Below are 21291 nucleotides of genomic sequence, written 5' to 3' on the forward strand. Positions count from 1 at the left end.
AAAAAACCGCCTATTTTTTGTTTTTGTGGTGTCTTTAGGCGTTACCACCTCTAGAAACAACCTTAACTTCTCTGCAAATTTACAGCTGAGACCTTCATTCTGTGAAACCTTGGTGTGTTTGTCGATAAGGAGGTACTCCTGGTCTAAGGCACCAAACCTAACCATCCCCAAGAAAAACTGCCTGAAAGAGTAGCACGCTTTTTGAAACATTCTCGTTATTTATCTTAAACAGATCTTAATAACAAGGCACCCTTTAACAATCGCCATTTTTCTGCAGACAAAGAGATTACTTCACGAAAGATATAAAAAGCTATATAACAGAAAAACAAACGTATGGCTCAAAAGCTTATTGTTCACTTATCTCACCTCAAGAAACGTGTATATCAAGAATGATTCAAATATTTCAACTATTATTATGCGTTCTTATTGAAAGGCTCCACCTACGTGGAAATATTCCATTCATATTGTGAGGAAACTGGTCGAGTCATCCAAGAAGTTTATTGAATAAACAATGTTCTCAATAAAATTACCGATAAATTTTCTAATTACTATTACTCAATTTTATATCTATTTAAGCCGACAAAGGTCGAGTCAAGTTTCGAAATCACTGACACTGGTTGATATCAGTGATCAAGAATGGCAATTCCGAATACAGCTAATACATGCATATACCGTATTTGTCGCACATTGTAAGCCATCGATGCACGATAATAATAGGCCTAAACCAAACAATAGCATAGCGTAGTAATTAATCTCCATTAATGTGCGACTATGTTATGATTATGAACTTTGATGAATGCACTCACTATGGCACCTTTCTTTATGGTCAAAACCCCTTCCTGAGGGGGCATTCCATCAGCCTGCTACGTAGGGCACAGTGTGTCGATATCGTTGTAATGTTGGTACCGGTTGTTTATAGAAGAAAGTTGAATCTGGACGATTCTAGTTACACATCTTCTTCTCCACTTTCTTATAGGCAGATACTCTAGTCTTTCTCTGCTCGTGAGTGTCTTGAAAGGAACCTTCAGGGGTTATAACACACCGGAAAGCTAATGCACTATGATGTATTCACAAAGCTAGGGTTCTTTGCTTAAATGCTAATGCCGTTATACCATTAAACAACAGGCCATATGCAATAAGGCGACTATCTTGCCAGGAGAGGCAATGGAAGAGCTGATAAGGTTGCAAAAAGGCCATCAACACCTGATGTGGGGCATCGAATATTAGAACGATCCTCTAGAGGAGTACTCCTGGCAAGAAGATTCAAGGTGCCTCCACCGATTTGAACCAGAAAGCTCCTTAGGCTGCCAGTGTGCTACGGGTAATGGTGGGACTGCTGACGGGACACTGGCGCTACAAATATCATTTGTAGCGCATGGAAGAGTCAGCAGGTGAAACATGCTCTCTCTGTGGATAGGAAAAAAAAACGCTGAAAGCATAGTTTGAAGTGTCCAAATCTGACTGCCCTACGAACCATAGATATGTGGACGACAGTCCTGGATTACAGCTAAGGATTGAGAAATAAGATAGTAGAACAAAAGATCCGAGCTGCGAAGCGTAACCTAGACCTAATAATAATAATAAACGAAATTTATCAAGATACATAAACCCTCGGATATAAAATCAACAAATATTACAATCTAAATCGAACTATCAAACCGCCACAACTCAAAGTATTAACAGAAATACCATTTCGTCGAGAAAGAGAAGATGCTGACCCTGGTTTCTGTCTCATTTGACCTTGTCAGAGCACCCCGATGAAAATAAAAAGAATTGATGGCTCCTTTATTCGATATCATTGGCCGGTACGATGAAGGAATACACCCTACCGCCATCTGACGGAAGAATTCACTTTCATAACTCTCAGATTAAAGATGGCAACGTACAGTGTGTCAATTTGAAAAGGTACCCACGGCCCCCTTGCGAAATCAGAAAAAGTACCCCCTACGAACCTAAGTTCGGTTGGTTTCAACTGTCAATACAGCAACCCCTAAATTCTTATAGGTAGGGTGATTGAGTGACAATTTGTTTCAAAGGTAATTCGAAAGTATTTTCAAAAATGCCGTACTTTTGACCTTTTTCGTTAACACCTTCGAAAAATAGAAAAAATAGAGAAGAATAGTTACAATAGCAAAAGTTTCAGAGAAACATAAAAATATTGAAACTTTTTTACTATAGGATATTTTCAAAATGTTGTCCATTATTTTGTACACAAAAATATAACCGATTTTCAAATTCGTAAAACGTAAGTTTTGGATAACTTGGACTTGACTTTCTTGACGTGCTGTGCGTATTCTAACTTCCAATTCTTCTACATCGAGGGGCTATGTGTTATACATAACCGACTTTAAAATATCTCCAGAGGAAAAAATCTAAAGGTGTCAAGTCGGAGGAGTCTGGTGGCCATTCAATCGACCCTCTTCTACCAATCCATTTATCTTGGAAATCTGTTAGCCTTTGCCTGGATTGGTGAAAGAGGGCTGATTCAATGCACACCACACTTCCTAGACTTGACACCTTTGGATTCTTTCTTTTGGGACATTTAAAGTGGGTTATGTGTAGAACACAGCATCGCCATGTAGAAGAATTGAAAGACAGAATGCGCACAGCATAAATAGTACTAGAAATGCAAGTTGAAGTTTTCCAAAACTCCAGGGTCGAATTTGACAATTGTGGCAGAAGTGAGGTTAGCACGTATCACGGACAGGCTTGGGCAGTGGCAGTCAGTGGCGGTTCCAGGAGTGATTTTGAGAGGGTGAAATAAAATCATTTTTCGATATTCAAAAAACTATTTCTCTCAAGTTTTGGAAGAGCAACTCTTTTAGTAATTAATATCTAAATTTTATCGAGTTCGTTGTAACTGTTCGGTTTAGACGAATTTTTTTTTGGCAATTTTTGGAGGTCAACTTTCGACAAGCGAATCTGCCAGAAAAATCATCGTAAAAATGTGATACGTATTTCTAATAAAGGAACTCTTCTTGTGAGAAATCTCTAAATTTCAAGGAGCTCGTTGCAGTGGCGGTTCCAGGAGTGGGGTGGGGGCATAATTTTATATTTCTGTAAGGTGTTTAATGGCATAAAATACATATATAAAGAATATCTTAATAATTGAAATATATGCTATATGGTGAATTCATCGGTAGCGATTGTAGTGTTTTTGGTCTCTGTATTTATAAAATTCATTTCATTATGGTTTTTTAAGGAAAATCGGCCGTATACGCAGTTGAAAAATGTAATAATTCAATAAATTCCGATTCTGTATAAATGTCATTTGCATTTTCGTGTTTCCAACTGTCGTCGCCCATCGAAGACATGACGATCGATGCACGTTCAGGGTCGAAACGCCAAATCCGACCCCCGTCCCGTAGTGTCACTTCCACAGGGCGGAGAACCCCGGGCAACACCCTGTATGCAGTCTGCACGTCGTTTACATAGGCGTAGATAAGGTGTGACGTAAATTTCGATGGAGCAAGTTCGTTGCGGTGTCGATAGTATAGTCGGTTTAACATAAATAAAATTCACTCAGTCCAGTCCACCTCCAGCCTTCGAGCAGTGCGATGTGATCTTAAAAACTAATCAGTCTTCGTCCGCGCCACAAAACACCTATCTAGCCCGAAGCCGTTTCATTATTGTCAACACGTTCGATTAATTCATAATGATGCCCCTCTAGGAGTACCTTTAAATGGCCATGGTCGCGTTTTGGACCCGCGGAATTCGCTGTTACGAAATTCGTTTTTGACGTTCGAATATGTTCGGAATTTTTTGTCACCAATGGGCGATTCCCTCATAGAGCTTAGGGCCATTCTGGTCAGCACGCTGTCGTCAGAGAATGTGAGCAGTAAGGACCTGAGGAAGGTGCTTGGTGTCGCCGATGCCTTTCGTAAAAATCGCACGGGTGAGTCCCTAAAAAAACAGAAGGATTGTTTGACGACACTCCGTTGGCGTGATTCATTAATTGCTAGAACGACCTATCCTGTGCTGATAGCGATTAAAGTGCGGCGATATTAAGAATATTATACAAGATAATTGCTGTGGGATGTGTCACGCCGTTATCAAGTCCTAACAATCTCAGGAAAGTCGGTTCTGGTGGTTGGTAATTTCGACGGACACTTTCTTGAAGTCGAAAAAAATGTTCTAATCTGATGTTGCGAGCTGCTTAGAAATCGGAATTCCTACGAAAATACCGGGTGAGATTTTAGACACGGTCCATTACCTCCTCGATGTTCGATTTCGATTCAGTCAAGAAAACGGTACCATTTATCGTTAACTGGGGGATTTTGTTTACGCCTTCCATTAAGTTTTTCCGGAAATATCGATGAGATTTTCTCGGAAAATTGTCTGGAAAATATTCTGGAGACTATCCAGTTATTCTTGAAACTTTCGATGGGTTTTCTCTGCCAACATCTGAAACACAATTTTTTTTGAGATATGCTTCTGCGTGAGTAATTATTGGGGTTATTTGTCAGAAGTAGCTCCTTGAAACAATGTTGCCTAACAAATAATATCGTTGCAACCTTGTTACAAATATTATCACAACTAATCACGCCGAAATTTTAATGTTTTCAAGATATTGTGACAGCAAACTCATAAAAAGGTTAACCTCCAGAATGATCTTTCAATCAATATCGTTCAATTATAAACAAACTTTCAAAAGTAAACCGTTAAAAAGCAAAAAGGAGTGCCAAATTATTTTTTTCTCCGATATGGGATGTGAAAACATATTTCAGTTTACCTCCACCCACCTGAAGATGCTGTTGTGATAGCGAAACACGTCTGGTGGTTTCAACTTATGTTAGAGAAAATCATATACCTAATTATTTTTTTAGTTGGATTATGGATTTTCATCAAGTATCGGTCCCATCAATTCCATATTACAGGATGTACAGAACCAACATTTTTCCACAAATAAGAATCAAACGCTTGACTCTAACCACTATCGTGGTAGTTCATCAATTATGTACTTATGTATCACAAAATTTCCTAAACTATTAAGAAAATGATGATTTTATAATGGATCACTTGTATACAAGAACTCAAAACTAATTCTAATTTTTTTCCTATTAAAGTGATATGTATATGTTATAAGATTTGATAGTCGCAAGTCGATGAATATATTATAAACCCATCCAATTATGGTGAGTTTGATGTCATTTGTGCGGTAAAAATGCGCGTTTATTTCTGGATAATTGCAAAGCTCCAGGTGGTTATAATTTTTTTGAGTCAGTAATCGGTATAGGTATACAGTGTGAGTCAACAGTGCTCGATCGGTCGTTAAAAAGAAAGAAACGAGAATTGAATAATCAGACCGTGCCAAGGTAACACTCTCAATCCTGAAAGTGGATCGGAAAAAGGCAAAAAAGCCCGAGAAAATTGAGATTTTTGACGAGCCATATTAACTTAATCCGCACTAAACAGAACAAATTTTCAGGTTGTAAATTGAAGTTTATTGTCTGAACGTACAACAACTGATCTAAAATACTGTAAATGTAAACGAAAAGAACTTAGCTGAAACTGAAAAATTTATAGAATTTGGAAGCAAAAAAACCATTCAGATATAAGGGAGTCAGCAGTTGATTTCTCATAAATTTACTTTTGGAGGATAAGCATCGGCAACTTCTGAAATGGTCGCAAAGGTGACACTTTGACTTTATTTCAACAGTAGATTCTTGAGGTAAAAAGAACCACTTTTTTCCTTAACCATTTTTTTTCGAATCGGCTCGGTTTGAAAGATACAGGTTGTTGAAAAACCATGAAAAAATTCTCACAAACGGTTTTATCGAATGAAATGAATTTCGGAATATAGTTTTTCATTTATTTGATGAATATTTTTCGAACACAAGATATCACCCACCTCTTCCAGTTTTCTCATTATGACCATTAGTACCATAAAAATACCAAAAATTCAAAGAACCCAACTCTTGAAACTGGTGCTGTCTAATGAATATTTGGACGTTTTGTAAACTGAAAGTATTTATCACATTTTCCCGTACAATGCGCCGTTTTCGAGTAATTTGATGATCAAAAATTAAAAAGTATCTGTGAAATTAAAAAAATTATTGGGTACTTTGGCCGAATACAACTCTGTTTAAAAGATCCACAGATTTGTAGTGCCACAGATTTAGCTAGTTATTCTGAAGGTAATTTTGTTTTTCCAGGAGTGGCACAGCTCATTGATGAAAACTTAAAATGGCAATATCTTTTTATCAGGGCCGAATCGAATAAAATGGTATGGGAAAAAAGTTTTTCTTTCTACCTCAATAAACTACTGTTAAATTATAAAAATATTTGTATGAGTCGAGAAGCGGAATGCGGAATATTTCGAAAATAATGGTCCTTTGTATTAGACAATCAGCGTTTCTCATTGGAATTGATTGGCCCGAATCTTCATCATACCGTATCATCGTCATTATTTTTTTATCGGCATTTTCCGATTGCCGAAATCCAATTTTCCCCGTACGTAGCCAGTGACCGGTGAAAATTCACGATTTGCTCCAGTATACCCGTGAAAGTGAAATTTATACACTGCCGAATTCTCCTTGCTTTCTTCGGCTCCAGTTCTAGTCTAGATGGCCGGATGCATGTTTTAAGAAGCCATCGACTATAGGCGTACCTACTCGTATCGCACGAATCGTTAAATATTCCGCCAATTAAATGGAATCGGACGAGAACGATCGCACGAAAGAAATTCGAGTTGAGATGTTCGAATTTGAAATTCGTTTTTTGTCCCGTTTCATCCGATTATGCCACTTATTTCTGGTCAATGAACGTTACGGGTTGGGGTTAATTAAATCGACTTCTTATGGTTTTGGATCGTCTTTGTGGAATTTTAACTGTTGCGCTTCCGTTAGGGATTTTTCGCCTGGCTTATCCGAGCTCGTGATTTTATTTAGTGTAAGATCTGAGCTTCGCTATTGAATTGATGTGGCCGATGAGCATCCATAAATTAAACCAATAACCTGATTCACAACATAACCTTCACTACATTCATTTCCGAGGGGCAAGAAATAAACATATAAGGTTGGCGCCGACGTCAGAAATTTTAAAACCAATACTTCCTATGTTGGCAAAACTTGATCGCAGAAGACTTCTGATGAGAGTTCTGAATAGCGCTCGGTGAGTTCTACAAACAATGTCGAGTGACTTTTATCGAAAAAACAAAACTTTTCAATTTATCAGCAAAAATGAAGTAAGAAATTTGAAAACCGGTAATTCCTAAGTTGGCAAAACTTGATCACAGAAAAGTTCTTATGAGAGTTCTGAATAGCGCTCGGTGAGTTCTACAAAATATGTCAAGCGACTTTTATCGAAAAAACAAAACTTTTCAATTTATGAGCAAAAATAAAGTCAGAAATTTGAAAGCCAATATTTCCCATGTTGGCAAAACTTGCTCGCAGAAGGCTTCTGATAAGAGTTCTGAATAGCGCTCGGTGAGTTCTGCAAAATATGTCGAGCGACTTTTATCGATAAAACAAAACTTTTCAATTTATCAGCAAAAATAAAGTAAGAAATTTGAAAACCGGTAATTCCTAAGTTGGCAAAACTTGATCACAGAAAAGCTCTTATGAGAGTTCTGAATAGCGCTCGATGAGTTCTACAAAATATGTCAAGTGACTTTTATCGAAAAAACAAAACTTTTCAATTTATGAGCAAAAATAAAGTCAGAAATTTGAATACCGGTAATTCCTAAGTTGGCAAAACTTGATCACAGAAAAGTTCTGATGAGAGTTCTGGATAGCGGTCGGTGAGTTCTACAAAATATGATAAGTGACTTTTATCGAAAAAACAAAACGTTCCAATTTATCATCAATAATAAGGTCAGAAATTTGAAAACCATTATTTCCTATGTTGTATTTTTCAAAAAACTCGGCGCCAACTTTACATGACTGAAGTAAACACTTCACATGCAATGATAACGCATCCAGAATGTTATTACGCAGAGATGTACCTATTCATACATGGTATTTAGAAGGTGTAATATTTCGAAAAATTCAAATATGTTGCACTTTGAACACTCCCGGTTAAAAATATCGCTTCATTCAGTTTGTTTACGCTTGAGTATCGAATTTGGAAGCACTATTATAGGAGTTACTTAATCACTGCACGTGTATATCAGCCAATTCAAATTTTCAGACTGAAATTTTTTCAAGAAACAAACGTGAGTTTTCCTCTTAATTCGTATACAGGGTGAGTCTTTCATCCGGGAACAAATCTTGATCGGCCATTTCTTTTATAAATTTCAATACATTTTCGGGGACATCTTATAAGTGAGGTAAATATTTCAACAGTAGATTCTTGAGGTCAGAAGAAACACTTTTTTCCTATACCATTTTTTCCGATTCGACCCTGATAAAAAGATAAAGCCATTTAAGTTTTCATGATGTGCTGGGCCACCCCTGTAAAATCAAAATTACCTTCAGAATTATTAGCTAAGTCTGTGACACTACACAACTGTGGATCTTTTAAAAAGAGTTGCATTCGGTCGAAGTACCTAATTTTTAGAATATCCTGTATTAATCTGAAATAACTGAATAAAACATTGATCAATGATTGAAACTACCTTTGAATTGACGAATCAGTCGATCCACATTCCCAATTTGGGGGTAGGTGCCTTCCCCATCAAAAATGGTTGGGTCTATAGAGCAAATTGTGTGTCTACCTTGAAAGGCTAGCGAGTTTTAGCGATTGGTCGAATAATTTCGATTGAGTTAAGTTTAGGCGTCTCGTGTTTTAGGGAAGGATTATGTCTACGTTGATGAGAGTGTTCATTTCGCATCGATCGCATTAGAGTAAATTACCGAACACACCTGTTTTTCCTGGCGCTTTAGCAACGTTTTCATGTTTTTTTTTTTCTAATTATGATGTTGATCGATCTCAGTGACCGTGACGTAAATTGGAATATTACGTAGATTTGACGGGAAAAAAAGGGTTCTCTCGCAAATACAGTGATCAAAAATTGAAGGGGATAATTTGTGTATATGTAATAATATACAAGAGCTGTCTTTGACTAGTACAAATATTTTAGAAGTAGATTGTTGAGGTTAAAATAAACACTTTTTTCCTTAACCATTTTTTTCCGAATCGGCTCGGTTTAAAAGATGCAGACTGTGGAAAAACAATAAAAAATGTTATTTTTTATTTATGGAATGAATTTCGGAATATAGTTTTTCATTTATTTGATGAATCTTTTTAAAAGATACTGGCTGTTGAAAAATCATGAAAATTATTTTCAGTTCTATCGCACAATCGGTTCTATCGAATGAAATGAATTTCGGAAAATAGCTTTTCATTTATTTGATGAATCTTTATTGAACACAATATATCACCCACGTCTTCCAGTTTTCTCATTATGACCATTACGTGCCATTAAAATATCAAAAATTCAAAGAACCCAACTCTTGAAACTAAGTTGGACACTATCTAATGAATATTTGAACGTTTTGTAAAATAAAAGTATTCTTCATTGTATCTGGTAATGCACCGTTTTCGAGTAATTTGATGTTCAAAAATTAAAAAGTACATATTTGTGAAATTTGAAAAATTGGGTACTTTGGCTGAACACAACTCTGTTTGAAAGATCCACAGATTTGTAGTGTCATAGATTTAGCTAGTTGTTCTGAAGGTAATTTTGTTTTTCCAGAGGTGGCACAGTTCATTATGAAAATTTGAAATGGCTATATATTTTTATCAGCGCCGAATCGGAAAAAATGGAATGGGAAAAAAGTGTTTCTTTTGACCTCAAGAATCTTCTGTTAATGTCAAAGACCCTGTAGATGTGGACTGTTATGTAAAAGACAGGAGACATTCCGAAGAAGATTTTTTTAGAGATGTGTAGACTGTAGAGTTTCAAACTCTTATTCAATGAGATGTTTGATAATTTATGGAAAAATTTGCTGGTGCATTTTGTCTGTTCACAAAATTGTACTTCACGGGAAATGTAGGTCCAAGATGCTGAAGAAAATATATTCGACGATGACTACTATTCAGTCAATGCTTTCGAGGTTATAATCATACGTTTCTCGGAAAATAGCAGTGATACCAACTTTGTGCGGTTCACGTTTCATAATAATCATTAATCATAACCTTTCAAATCTATCTTCAATGTCAAATTTTTTAGTATCTCGAATCGATTATTGAATTCTCTCAATATAATACATTTGCCGAATTCCGCATCGATGAATGACCACCAGCGCTGATATGGTTTCAATGGCCGGAGGCTGTTCCAAATTGAATAATGCAGAAATTTCAATGGGTCACTTTCAGGGAAGTGTGATACGGTATCGCAGCTGCGCCAAATTCCGCGATTCAATTGAAACCAATTCAATAAACCTTCAATTCTTATCATAGGAACATTCGTATTGAAGAATGAGTCGGAAAGAAAATAACAATGCATCAGAGTGAACGAAGGATTTGATGCGTCATCAAAATTGTAATGTGAATATCTAATGAATGAAGTAATACAGCGGGAATTTCTGTTGCACTCGTTACCTTAATCGGCGTTTAGTCCAGGAATCATTTAGATGTAGAATGTATGCAATGCATTTCGAATTCTTTCTCATTGAGAAGTTAATGAGAAAAATAACATAAAAAACACTCGGTTACAACAAAAGTGATACATATTAACATAACTTTTCTTTGATATGATGAAGCAGTGCGTCCATTTTTGTTTCCTTCTACAATTTATTAGTAGTCTATCTTTATCTGCCTGCTAAGCAGGATGAAATTCATCTACGAACGAACTGTGCCATTTAATTGATATAAGAAACAATTGGATTGCCGTACTGTGTGCAGACTGCCTTTTAAGGGTTGAAAATTTGTAAATAGTAACTCTAATCCTTGATTACGCATCTTTCCATTGGGTTCCGATGCAGGCAGAGGCTGATTGTATGCATGATCACGACTGGATCGTGACAGTCCTAACTAAGCCGAAGGTGCAAAGAAATTGCTTGAATTCTATTCCAAAGTCTCTTCTCTTACAAGGGATTAATTCAGATGCATACCTGTCGCCGATATGATGAATATCATCAAGTGTTACGATATGAATGGAAATAACCAATTTGCCATCGTCGGGACAACTAAATGAAGAACGTTCCACCAAAGAAGAGATACTGACCGTCAGAGCAACACAGCTCCTTTTCCGATGAAAAAACGCAATAGAGAATGAGCTGTGTTGCTCTGACGAGGTCAAATGAGACCGAAACCATACTTAGCATCTGCTAGCTTCTCCATTTGGCTGTCTCGGCGATGGCAAATTGACTAGTTAAATTCAGATGCATCTGAATTGATTCTTATTATTGTATTCATTGCCTACAAGTCTTCTTCCATTTTATTTGTTTATACACTGATATATCTCCGAAATTGTTCAAATTACAGAACTTTACCAACATTCTGAGTTTTCTGGTGACATTCACTGATACTAATACTAATATTGAATACAATGAAAACCTTGCCAGGCAATTGTAGTGTTCATAGATCTAGGGTTATTCCGTTTAATTTTTCATACTACATACACTATTCCTCATGATTTATTTTTGTTTCAGTTGACAAAGATGTGAGATTAAAAATCGTAAAAGAGAAGCAGAATGAAGAGAGACAGAGGAAACTTGAAGAAATTAAAGCACAAGCTTTCGCAGCACAACGATTCAAAGAACAAAAAGAACAAGAACGTAGGCAGAGGCTGGAAGAAATGAGGATAAAAGAGGAGATCAGGCGACAGCAGGTGGAGGAAAGGAAGAAGGCAATAAATGAAGCAGAACGAGATAGGCTGGAATCGATATTGAGGAGGAATCAACAGCGAGAGAATAGGTTCGTTTTTCATCATTCTGGAATGAATATTTCTAATGTTTGGCCATTTATTGAAGTTGTACTATCTTGGCATAATGAAAAATCGATTTTTACACATATGGACTGTGATGGCTTTTGCTTTTCCAGGGGCTCGTGCTCCGCCATTCAGACTAATCTTTAGTCTGAAATTGGGTATATTAGTGACTACACTGTCTTCAGTGTCTACTGTGATGCCAATTGTAACATGTCATATCATTCAGTCGATCTTTCGGTTTAATTCCAGATTAGAAACGAAAAGACGCAATGAACGAAGTAGCCTGGTATTCGCATTTGGATCTTCAACACCACGCAACCTGGACCCGAACGACCTGTCCTCGTCGTTCTGGGGACACAGACGTGCCACGTCAACGCAGAACATAACAACATACTCTAACAGCTCCCTGACAAGAAGGGGCACGGAGAGGGACATAGAGAATGGCACCAAAAAGCGGGCAACCTCTGCTGGCGGCCTGGAGAGGGCCGGAGAGAGTAAGTAGACGTCGGAACGGTTATTTTGTGTTATTTCTTTCGGTGTTTCCCTGGTAGATAGATTTTTCCTTATGTACCAGATCACGCACCAAGATCACTAGAATTTAAATCTTCGTTTTTTCGATTTTCATCTCGATAGGTGACCGTAGATTAGTGGTGCATATCCGGTAGACATTCGGAATTCGTGTCGACATCAGAATAAGGATACCATGTTAACTCAGCCTAAAAATATTTCATTTCAACTGTGGCAAATTCAATTCAACTTTACCTGGGTATTATTGTTTTAATGTCGTCAAGTTCACTGCTCAAAAATAGAAGTGGATTATTTGCGTACATGTAATAATATGTAAGGGAAAACAAACGATTTTCTATCAAGAGCAAGACCGTTTTAAAGCTACAACGTAGTAGAGATAATGAAAATTCTACCTGGTGAAGTCTGCAACTATAAAAAGGCTCCTTCAGTTACAAACACCTTGAAATCCATGTTAATTATCGGGTGGGGTCTTCTCTAGTTTTTCGTTTTGCTCTTACTTTATTCGGCATTGTGTCAATGAGGTTATCATTGAAAGTTCGAGGAATGTTTTGCCAAGTGTCCGCCGTAGCATTGGCGAGCTGTTGTAATGTCTGTAGTGGGTCTGGTAAGCAGTGTTATTGCTTTGACATTGCAGACCAGACATGCCCAATACAATGGTAATGCCATGCATTTCTATGCGGTCGTTGACAATATTTTTTTAATTATCGAGTGCCATGAGGACCAAATTTTGTGTGTTTACTACGCGGACATACGCCTATGTAAAGCAGTACTGAAAATTTTCTTCAATTTTTGAGCATTGTATATCGACAGCATTTTTTAAAATTTGCTCGCGGTGTTTTGTTGAACGATTCACTACGCGAAACTATTGTTACACTGTCTTTCAGTATGGGACATGAAAAGTAGATGATAAATTGTAGAAAAATACACAGTGAGTCTTTGACTTGTTCATATATTTTCTGTTGTCTAACAAACACTTTTTTCTCCAACTATTTTTTTTCTGATTCCGTCGTGATATAGCCATTTTAAGTTTTCATAATGAGCTATGCCACCTCTGAAAAAACAAAATTCCCTTCAGAACAACAAGCTAAATCTATGACACTACACATCTGTGGATCTTTTAAATAGAGTTGCAGTCTGCCAAAGTACCAAATTTTTCGAATTTCGCAGCTATTTTCGATTTTTAATATAAAATTTCTCCAAAACTTCATTAATGAGCGTTCAACCTACATTTAAAAGATGGGTTCTTTGAATTATGGTATTTGGTGATCAGATGAAGAAACTGAAAGCCTTGGTTGAAATGCAACACTATATTTCTAAAATTATTCCATTCTGTAAAATCCTTTCCTAGATATAACTGAAAATTAAATTTTTTATGGATTTTCAACAGCCTGTATCTTTTCAACCAAGCCGAGTTGGAAAAAGTGGTAAAGGGAAAAATAAATTCTTCTCACCCAAGGAATCTTCTGAAAAAATATATGTGTAAGTCGAGACTCACCCTGTAGATACACTTCAGGAATAGTGATCGATGAGAACATGCCTTTCGATATCTGACTCAAAAAGTTGGTGTTGCCAGTAAAAAAATACATCAACTACCTCCTTATATACGTTTATAGCAAACTCGTCAGTAAAAATTTACTTATTCTTGCGTTTTTCTACAAAATAGTAAATACCGGAGATATCGATATTGTGCGTTACTTTTTACTCAAATATTGACTGAAGTCCGGACTTTCTACCCGTGCAAGGCAGAACGATTGTAAACTTTGCTCAAATTGTTTGGGTCTAACTCGTGGAATCGCACCGTCATCCCTTGCATGAAATTATCTTGATACGTTGATGTGTGTTTGTTATTTCCCAATTTTTTAGGTAGTCTACCAACAACGCCCGCCGGATGCGCGAGTGGGTACCTAGGTCGTCGTAGAACAGATCTAATGCCCACAATACCATCTAGAGATTCACTAAGTAATTCGTCACGCAAGTCACTTAGTCACTCGCCAGGTAGGGCTTATTCCATGACACGATTAGATCAGCTTGCTAAACCCAGACAGCGGCCCGACCTGCCTGCTTTGAATGAGTCCGATTCCTCCTTTAGACCCCTATCCCACCGTACCCACCACCAGTCTTCTGTTACACGTAGCATGAGCCACCTGGCCGTCAGTAAGGCGCGTCAGCCTGTTCAGCTGCAACAGAGGAAAAGCCTGAACAAGTCGGATAGCAGGAGCATGGATCAGTTGTCCTATGGGCCTGTCATAATGCCCCGCACCACTAGGGCTTCGCAGCTGCGACAGGGCAAACTGCAGGCTTCGTCCAATTCGAGCGATGGTACGTCCATTGTTGGGCTACTGGATCTCTACCGTCCTCTCTCGTTTATCTAGCGGTATTTGCGCTAACTGGACCAATGGATGAATTCGGTTTGGGCGCGGTTCACTCTTACCACCTCGAAATTTGAATTCTGACAAATCCAGATCGACCCTAAAATTTCTCAAATTACAGTGAAAGCCGTTTATTACGACACCGGTTATAACGAAAATCCGTATATAACGAAGAAATTATCGACAATTGTTTGAAATTCTAACTAATTTAACATAAAACCATTCGGACGTAACGACTTCGACTATAACGACGAAGTCGCTTATTGCGACAAAAATTTTCTAAGCTTGTTCTATTTCTTCCGTTTATAACGACGTCATCATGTGCCGAGGCTCTACACGCAGTATCGATTTTGAAAAAATTTGTTACTTATGAAGGACTAAATGACCAGAAATTATTGAAAAGTATTTCTATGATTGACCAAAGACTTGAACGTGTCTATTATGAAAATTTTAGATTTAAAAAACAAAGTAAAATTACTCATTTTTTTAAGCCTACTACCGTTCAATTGTATATGTACATGAATAAGTTCGATGTTGTAACATGTACTTATTTACAGTATGAATTTGATGATCTTATCCATGTACTCGCATATGTATTCGTTATGTATGCAGTTATTACGATCTCAAAATAAAATACATAGATAATCCTATTTCTGAGTTCTTTATAAAATTTTTTGGATATAACGACTATCGGATATAACGACTTAATATTCACGGTCCCCTCAATGTCGTTATAACCGGATTTTACTGTAGTGGTATTTTTGAAAATTATCGGTCTCTAGCTCAACATGGGATCTTGAAATCCACTGTGTAAGCAGAGCTCATAATTTAGCTCTTTGCAGTTCGAGGCCCGCTAGATGGTGCATTTTTTGCCATTCTCATCTGGATTAGATTTTCTGAAAGTACAAAAACGCTGGCGGACCTGTAGAAAATAATATTCTAATCACCAGTTTGAAAAGGCATAATTGTCACTGAACATAAGTAATTGCAAATTTGAACTGGCACAATACCTAACTGCCAGTGCGGACTGACAAATTCATATAATTGCTAGTTCAAACTGACATTTATATACAGGGTGTATTTGAAGGTGAGGCTTTTTTCAACAGAAGGTAAAACTGGTCAAAATGAAGCGTTTCACCAAAAAATCACCTATACAAAACTTTCAAAATGACAAAGTTTAAAGAAAAATTTAAAATGATTACTGAAATAGATCCTAATACGACCCTTGACCGTTTGTTAGCTGAATTATCGCAAAGCAGTGGGAAAAAACTTATCTCCTGTTTCGTTTAGGATATTGGCTCGGTTGATATTTACGTGGTAATGGAAACTTAGGATTGTCGAATTGTTCTCATTATTTTTTAGTAATTTACACGATTTTATGAAATGGCTCATTTCGATACCAACTGACAGAAGAGACTTAAGCCACAAGTGTAAAAATTAGAATAATACTTCAAAATCTCGCCAATAAAATTCGTCTAAATTATTCACGAATTTTTTCACAATGGGCATCACAATCTTCTTGTTCGAACATTCCTACAATCCTCGTAAAAATGGGATGAAATAGGGAAACATCATAGCACTTTTTCAACAAAACTAACATAAGCACTTTCAAGAAACTACCTCGATTTTCGAAATTTTTTTTTACCCTATATTGCACGATACAACAATTGTGATTCTCTCAAAAGTGACATGATGCCTCTAATCCGATGAACTTGGTACTGAATAATTCATTGTCCAGCCATATGTTTATGTTCTGTTTCGTTTTTGCGATGCCGGAGTAACCTTCCACAGTCCCGTGCTTGAAATTCAATGAAAGAATTCTACATTCTGTCAAAAAGCATCACCTTTGAATACACCCTGTAAATATCAAAGACTGTATATTTGCCTTATGACACTGGAAACTACTTATGTATAATTGTCAGTTCTAACTGTCAATTAGGTAAAATGCAAGTTCAAACTGGTGATAATGTATAATTGTCAGTAGGCACAGGCAATTATGTATGATTGTCAGTTTCCACTGACAATTACATTGTCAGTTTGAACGGGCAATTACAATAATTTCCATATGTTCACTGAGTTTTTTCGTATGGTCTAGTTGGAATTTTTGAAAAAGTTTGTGGAAATGGGTAAACTTTGTTTATTATTTTGGCGGTATTCAAAAAAAATCTTCGAATAGTCGAATTTCACGATTTCATTTGGATTGTTTCTTCAGACAGTTTATTACTCAGCTACACAAAATTCTAATGTTTTCCTATACGTTTTCGCAATCGTGGTAGAGAGAAAGTAAACAATTTATCCAGTGGTCTAAGTTCGCAGAACCAACGTATTGGCTTCCGATTACCCTCTAATTTTTGCAGCTAAGGTTTTTAGATATCGTTTCACCAGCTTTCGATTCACCGTACAGGCTGGCGATCATTTAAGTACGTGTTACAGCATTGCAGTTGATTGGGCGTTTTTGTCTGCCACATTATCTCTGTATATTTTCGTTGATATTAAGTGATCGCTAGCTTCCTCCAGGAATCCAGTTGTTGGTTGAGGTCGCTAGGATACTTCTTCTCTTGTTTTACTAAGATTGGTGGTATCTACATTGGCTACATTGGAAGGTACTTTTATGCTAATATCCTCCAAAAGAGATCTGTTGTTTCGGTTTAATATTGGACATAACCGACGAAGGTACACATTAATGAGCTTTTTTCTGGTGAACGTGGTTGATACATCTTATTTTGGCGATGAAAAATGGTGGTGGCTTCAGCTTGCTTCTTTGTCCTACATTAGTTGCATGTTTAGAAAATGTGTGATGTTTTAGAACATTTAGAAATAAGGCTTCACAGCTTTATAATTTTTTCATGTTATCTATTGGTGTTGATGTGGCTTGACTTATTATAATTGACCATAATTGATGCATTGAGAAGTAAAAAAATTAAGAATGTGAATGATGAAAGAACAGTCAGTTTCGGAATACTTTCAAAAGGTTGATAGATTATTTCACAGGAAATCATTGAACTTCTTACGATATGAAATATTTTTCGGTTTCACTGTTCTAGAAGGTGTGCGGACTATATGAAACCCTTCAGGCCCCTCCATTTTTATTCTGATAAGGATTTGAAAGGCCAACTTTGTCGTACAAAGTAAAATCGTCGAATTTTTGAGAGGGAATGTATCGAGTCACATATAATTTGAAACATCTTCCCACACTTCGCGAAGAAAAGCATGCGTTTTTGCCATTCCATAAAATTTCGAAAATCACAGCATACGTTCAAAATGGCACATCTTGGTCAGTTGTGGTTTTCGGTAATTCTAAAGTTAAATACATTGGTTGAACATGGATGTGTTTCATCGAATTACAAAAACGCATGCTCGATCTACGATGGAAATTTCTGGGGTAGCTTTGTGCGTTAGGGGTTCGAATGTGATAATGCAAAATCCTTCTAAAATATTTCCTTCTCTGAATGAAATTGAGAGGCTTGAGGGTGTGGAAAATTTTTCAGATATTCTCTCGTATAAACTCAATGTTCTTTCATTTTTTCTGGCTACGCTATTAATCGTTCATTCGAACCAGAGAAACGAATATAACTCACGACTATCTTTCTTCACGTAGCATCCTCTAGGCCGAGCAGTTCCATGAGCCATCAGAGCACAACCAGCGTGACCAGCTCGGTAAGTGTAAGACACCGTCCCTCGTCGGGTCCACGTAAGCCAAGACCTGCCAGCATCGCCATCACGGGCGTCTCGGCGAATCAGGACAAAAAATTGGACCTAACCAAGCCGCCATTGCCCAAGAGGAAATCTATCACGAAATCGACGGAGAAGGTTTCGAAGAGCAAGCCGTCGACCGGAGAAAATACGCCTAAGCCCTTGGTCTCTCCTACTGCTACTGAGATCATTAGTGTAATCGAGAGAAAGGTCAATGGTGAGGCACATAAAAAGCCGCCGGATGCTGCGCAAGCCCCAGAAGCGCAACATACCGCCGAGGCCGCCTCTGTGGAACCCAGGCCAGCACAGGAAGTGGCTACAGATGATCTTCTGAATCTCGATTCTGATAAGAACGTGTCTGCACCAGCACAACAGTAAGTGAATCACCAACAGATCAGTTGCTCGATTTGTTTTATCCCGAATACAAACGAAAAATTGTTAATATTAAAGATTGAGTGTTGTGAAAGGTTACTATTCATATCAAGCAATTTTTTGATAGAGCGTTGCCTCTATCAAAACTCTGATATAATCTTAGAATTGATGACATGAAGGCTCATAGTTTGATCGAAGCCTGACTGTCAGATTACTCTTGGTTGCTTTCTAGATTCATTTCCACACATCTTTCGATTGATTGAGCGGCACAATATTTCTCAAGGTAGCAGTGCACAACCCTCTCAAAACCTACAATCTACAACGCAAGAGAAATTATTACAAACAACAATTTTTCAGTTTTATTCCTTGTGTTTCATATGTTTAACTTTACCTTAACGTAATAGTTGTCACCCTGTTATATAATCTCGAATTCACTCATGATTCCACCTGAGATAATATCCATCACTTTCACCATTCTTTGTTCGCAGGACAGAAATTGAAATCAAAACGTCCATTCCTCTAGAAAATATAACTGAAACCGATTCAAATGGTACTCAAGCGCAGACGGTCGAGACTAATGTAAATAAAAGTGAAAACCTACCTCAAGTTGTCGATACCAAAGTCACAGATAACAAAATAGCTTCGGAAAAAACAGTTAATAATGTAGACGCAACATTAACGACTAGCTTAGTTGAAAATAGGGAAACGACAGTTACGCAAAGCAAGGAGATGACTTCTTCGGTCAATAACGAATTAAGCATCAACAAAGATATGTCATCCTCGCAAATAAGCAATGAAATGACAGCGTCCCAAATCAAAGCGATCATAAGTACGGAAGAAGAAGCTAAAGCAGCAATTGCCGAAAGAAGACGATTGGCTAAGGAGGAAGCAGCAAGACGAGCCGAGCAAGAAAGGCTCAGGGTTGAAGCGGAGCAAAAGGCTGAATTAGAAAGGCAGAGGCAAGAAGAGGAACAAGTGAGGTTGCTGATTGAGGCTCAAAGGGCAGCGGAGGAACAGCGTCTGAATGAGGTGAGTCGCCTGAAATCCTTCAGAGGAATGAGTAAACTTAACGGTTTTTCCTATAGGCTATACAAGAAGCGAAAAGGAGGGAAGAGGAGGAACAAAGACGCAAAGAAGAAGAAGCACGATTGAAGGCTTTGAGAGAAGAAGCTGATAGAAAAGCGAGGTTGGAGGCGGAAAAGCAAAAGGCTGAACAGCAAGAGCGATTAATCAAAGAAGAAAAAGAAAGGGAAGCTCGTAGGAAACGTGTCGAAGCAATCATGTTGAGAACAAGGGGCAAACAAAACACAAACAGTCAGCAGGTGAGAAACTTTTTCCACATTTTTCTGAGGGGTCGATATTACTTCCACAATTTGCCCATTGCAATTCCTCAGTTTTCTTAAATTTTGGCCTGGAGAATTTTATATGGTCTGAGTCAAAATAGCGCTACGAATTCAGAGAATTTTTTTTCTTTGTATATTTTTTTTTTCGAAACGAGGTGATCCATTTCATATAAAAATATATTCATTAGTTACAGTCAAGGGTAGCATCATGGTTTTCCGGTGAATTATTCTCGTATATGCAGGGAAAACATTCTGATACTTGGAAAGATAACTTCTGAACATTTCAAACATTCATTTTATCTGTTTTTCATTCCATAATTTTTTTTATTCATCTCTATATTGACAGAATTCTGAGGAGTCTAGTGAGAATAAGTCTGAAAATAAAGTAAATGGTACTAAACCCTTGATAGAAGAACAGAATGGACCTAATGTCGTCAAGGAAGAGAGAGTAGATAATATGTGAGTATTAGTTAGAAAGAAATTTCTCTTCATTTCAATGAACCGCACTGATCTTTCAAATACTCTAGAAATCGTTGGAAGTTTAGCTTCTCAAACAATCTATCAACTTATTCAAATTGAAATGTTTTGTAAATTTGTATTTCTAGTTAGTCTATTGTAAATAATGTTTAATTGTTCAATTTTCAGTTTCTCACAATTTTTTTTATATGTTTAATCATTGAAAATTTGAATAGTTTCTATTCAGTTTAAAGTATCGAATTGTCGAGAAATGTTAACTATTTAATTTAACTGACCGTAATGTTTATTGTTCTCCTGTTTTATATCGAAATAAAATTGAAGGATTAGTTAAAAGTTTTTTTATTTCCTGGGATTTTTGTTTTGTTTTTTTTTTCTTCAATGAAGAGTAGCTAGAAACGTAGTTCTTAGAAATTAATCGTTCAATAGCATTCAGTTGAAATTTAGCGTGACTACAGTGGTGACCTTGAGTAGTATTGTCCTTTTTTTCAATATTTCTTTTGAATTATAACATTCAGGTATTTTTTATCCTAGCATTAAAGTGTCCTGAGAGGAAGGATGTTTATGTAAGTATTCGATGGATTTTTCTTCGAATTACCCATAAATCTCTGCTTCTTATGTTCAAGCCTATAACTTACATTTCTTCACAAAAGAGGAATGCAGAATTTAGAAAGAATACCAATTCAATTTTTTTTTG

The 21291-nt window shown here is 37.0% G+C and overlaps 1 protein-coding gene across 9 annotated transcripts in view; it reads left to right on the forward strand.

Annotated features, from left to right (window-relative positions):
- The window catches only part of LOC123322265 (caldesmon-like), a 32668-nt gene that overhangs the window by 8404 nt on the left and 2973 nt on the right, over window positions 1–21291 (forward strand). For 4 of the 9 annotated variants that reach the window (XM_044910201.1, XM_044910202.1, XM_044910203.1 and 1 more), the window contains 7 exons: window positions 11538–11802; window positions 12065–12309; window positions 14207–14662; window positions 18311–18779; window positions 19266–19806; window positions 19863–20099; window positions 20467–20579. In XM_044910201.1, the coding sequence (XP_044766136.1) occupies window positions 11538–11802; window positions 12065–12309; window positions 14207–14662; window positions 18311–18779; window positions 19266–19806; window positions 19863–20099; window positions 20467–20579 (2326 nt within the window). Of the gene's footprint in view, window positions 1–3522; window positions 3896–11537; window positions 11803–12064; window positions 12310–14206; window positions 14663–18310; window positions 18780–19265; window positions 19807–19862; window positions 20100–20466; window positions 20580–21128; window positions 21161–21291 lie in introns of those variants that run through there. The other 5 variants (XM_044910204.1, XM_044910200.1, XM_044910206.1 and 2 more) reach the window with 5 other exon arrangements.

This window comes from Coccinella septempunctata, chromosome X, assembly GCF_907165205.1.
Source record: "Coccinella septempunctata chromosome X, icCocSept1.1, whole genome shotgun sequence".
NCBI classification, from domain to species: domain Eukaryota; kingdom Metazoa; phylum Arthropoda; class Insecta; order Coleoptera; family Coccinellidae; genus Coccinella; species Coccinella septempunctata.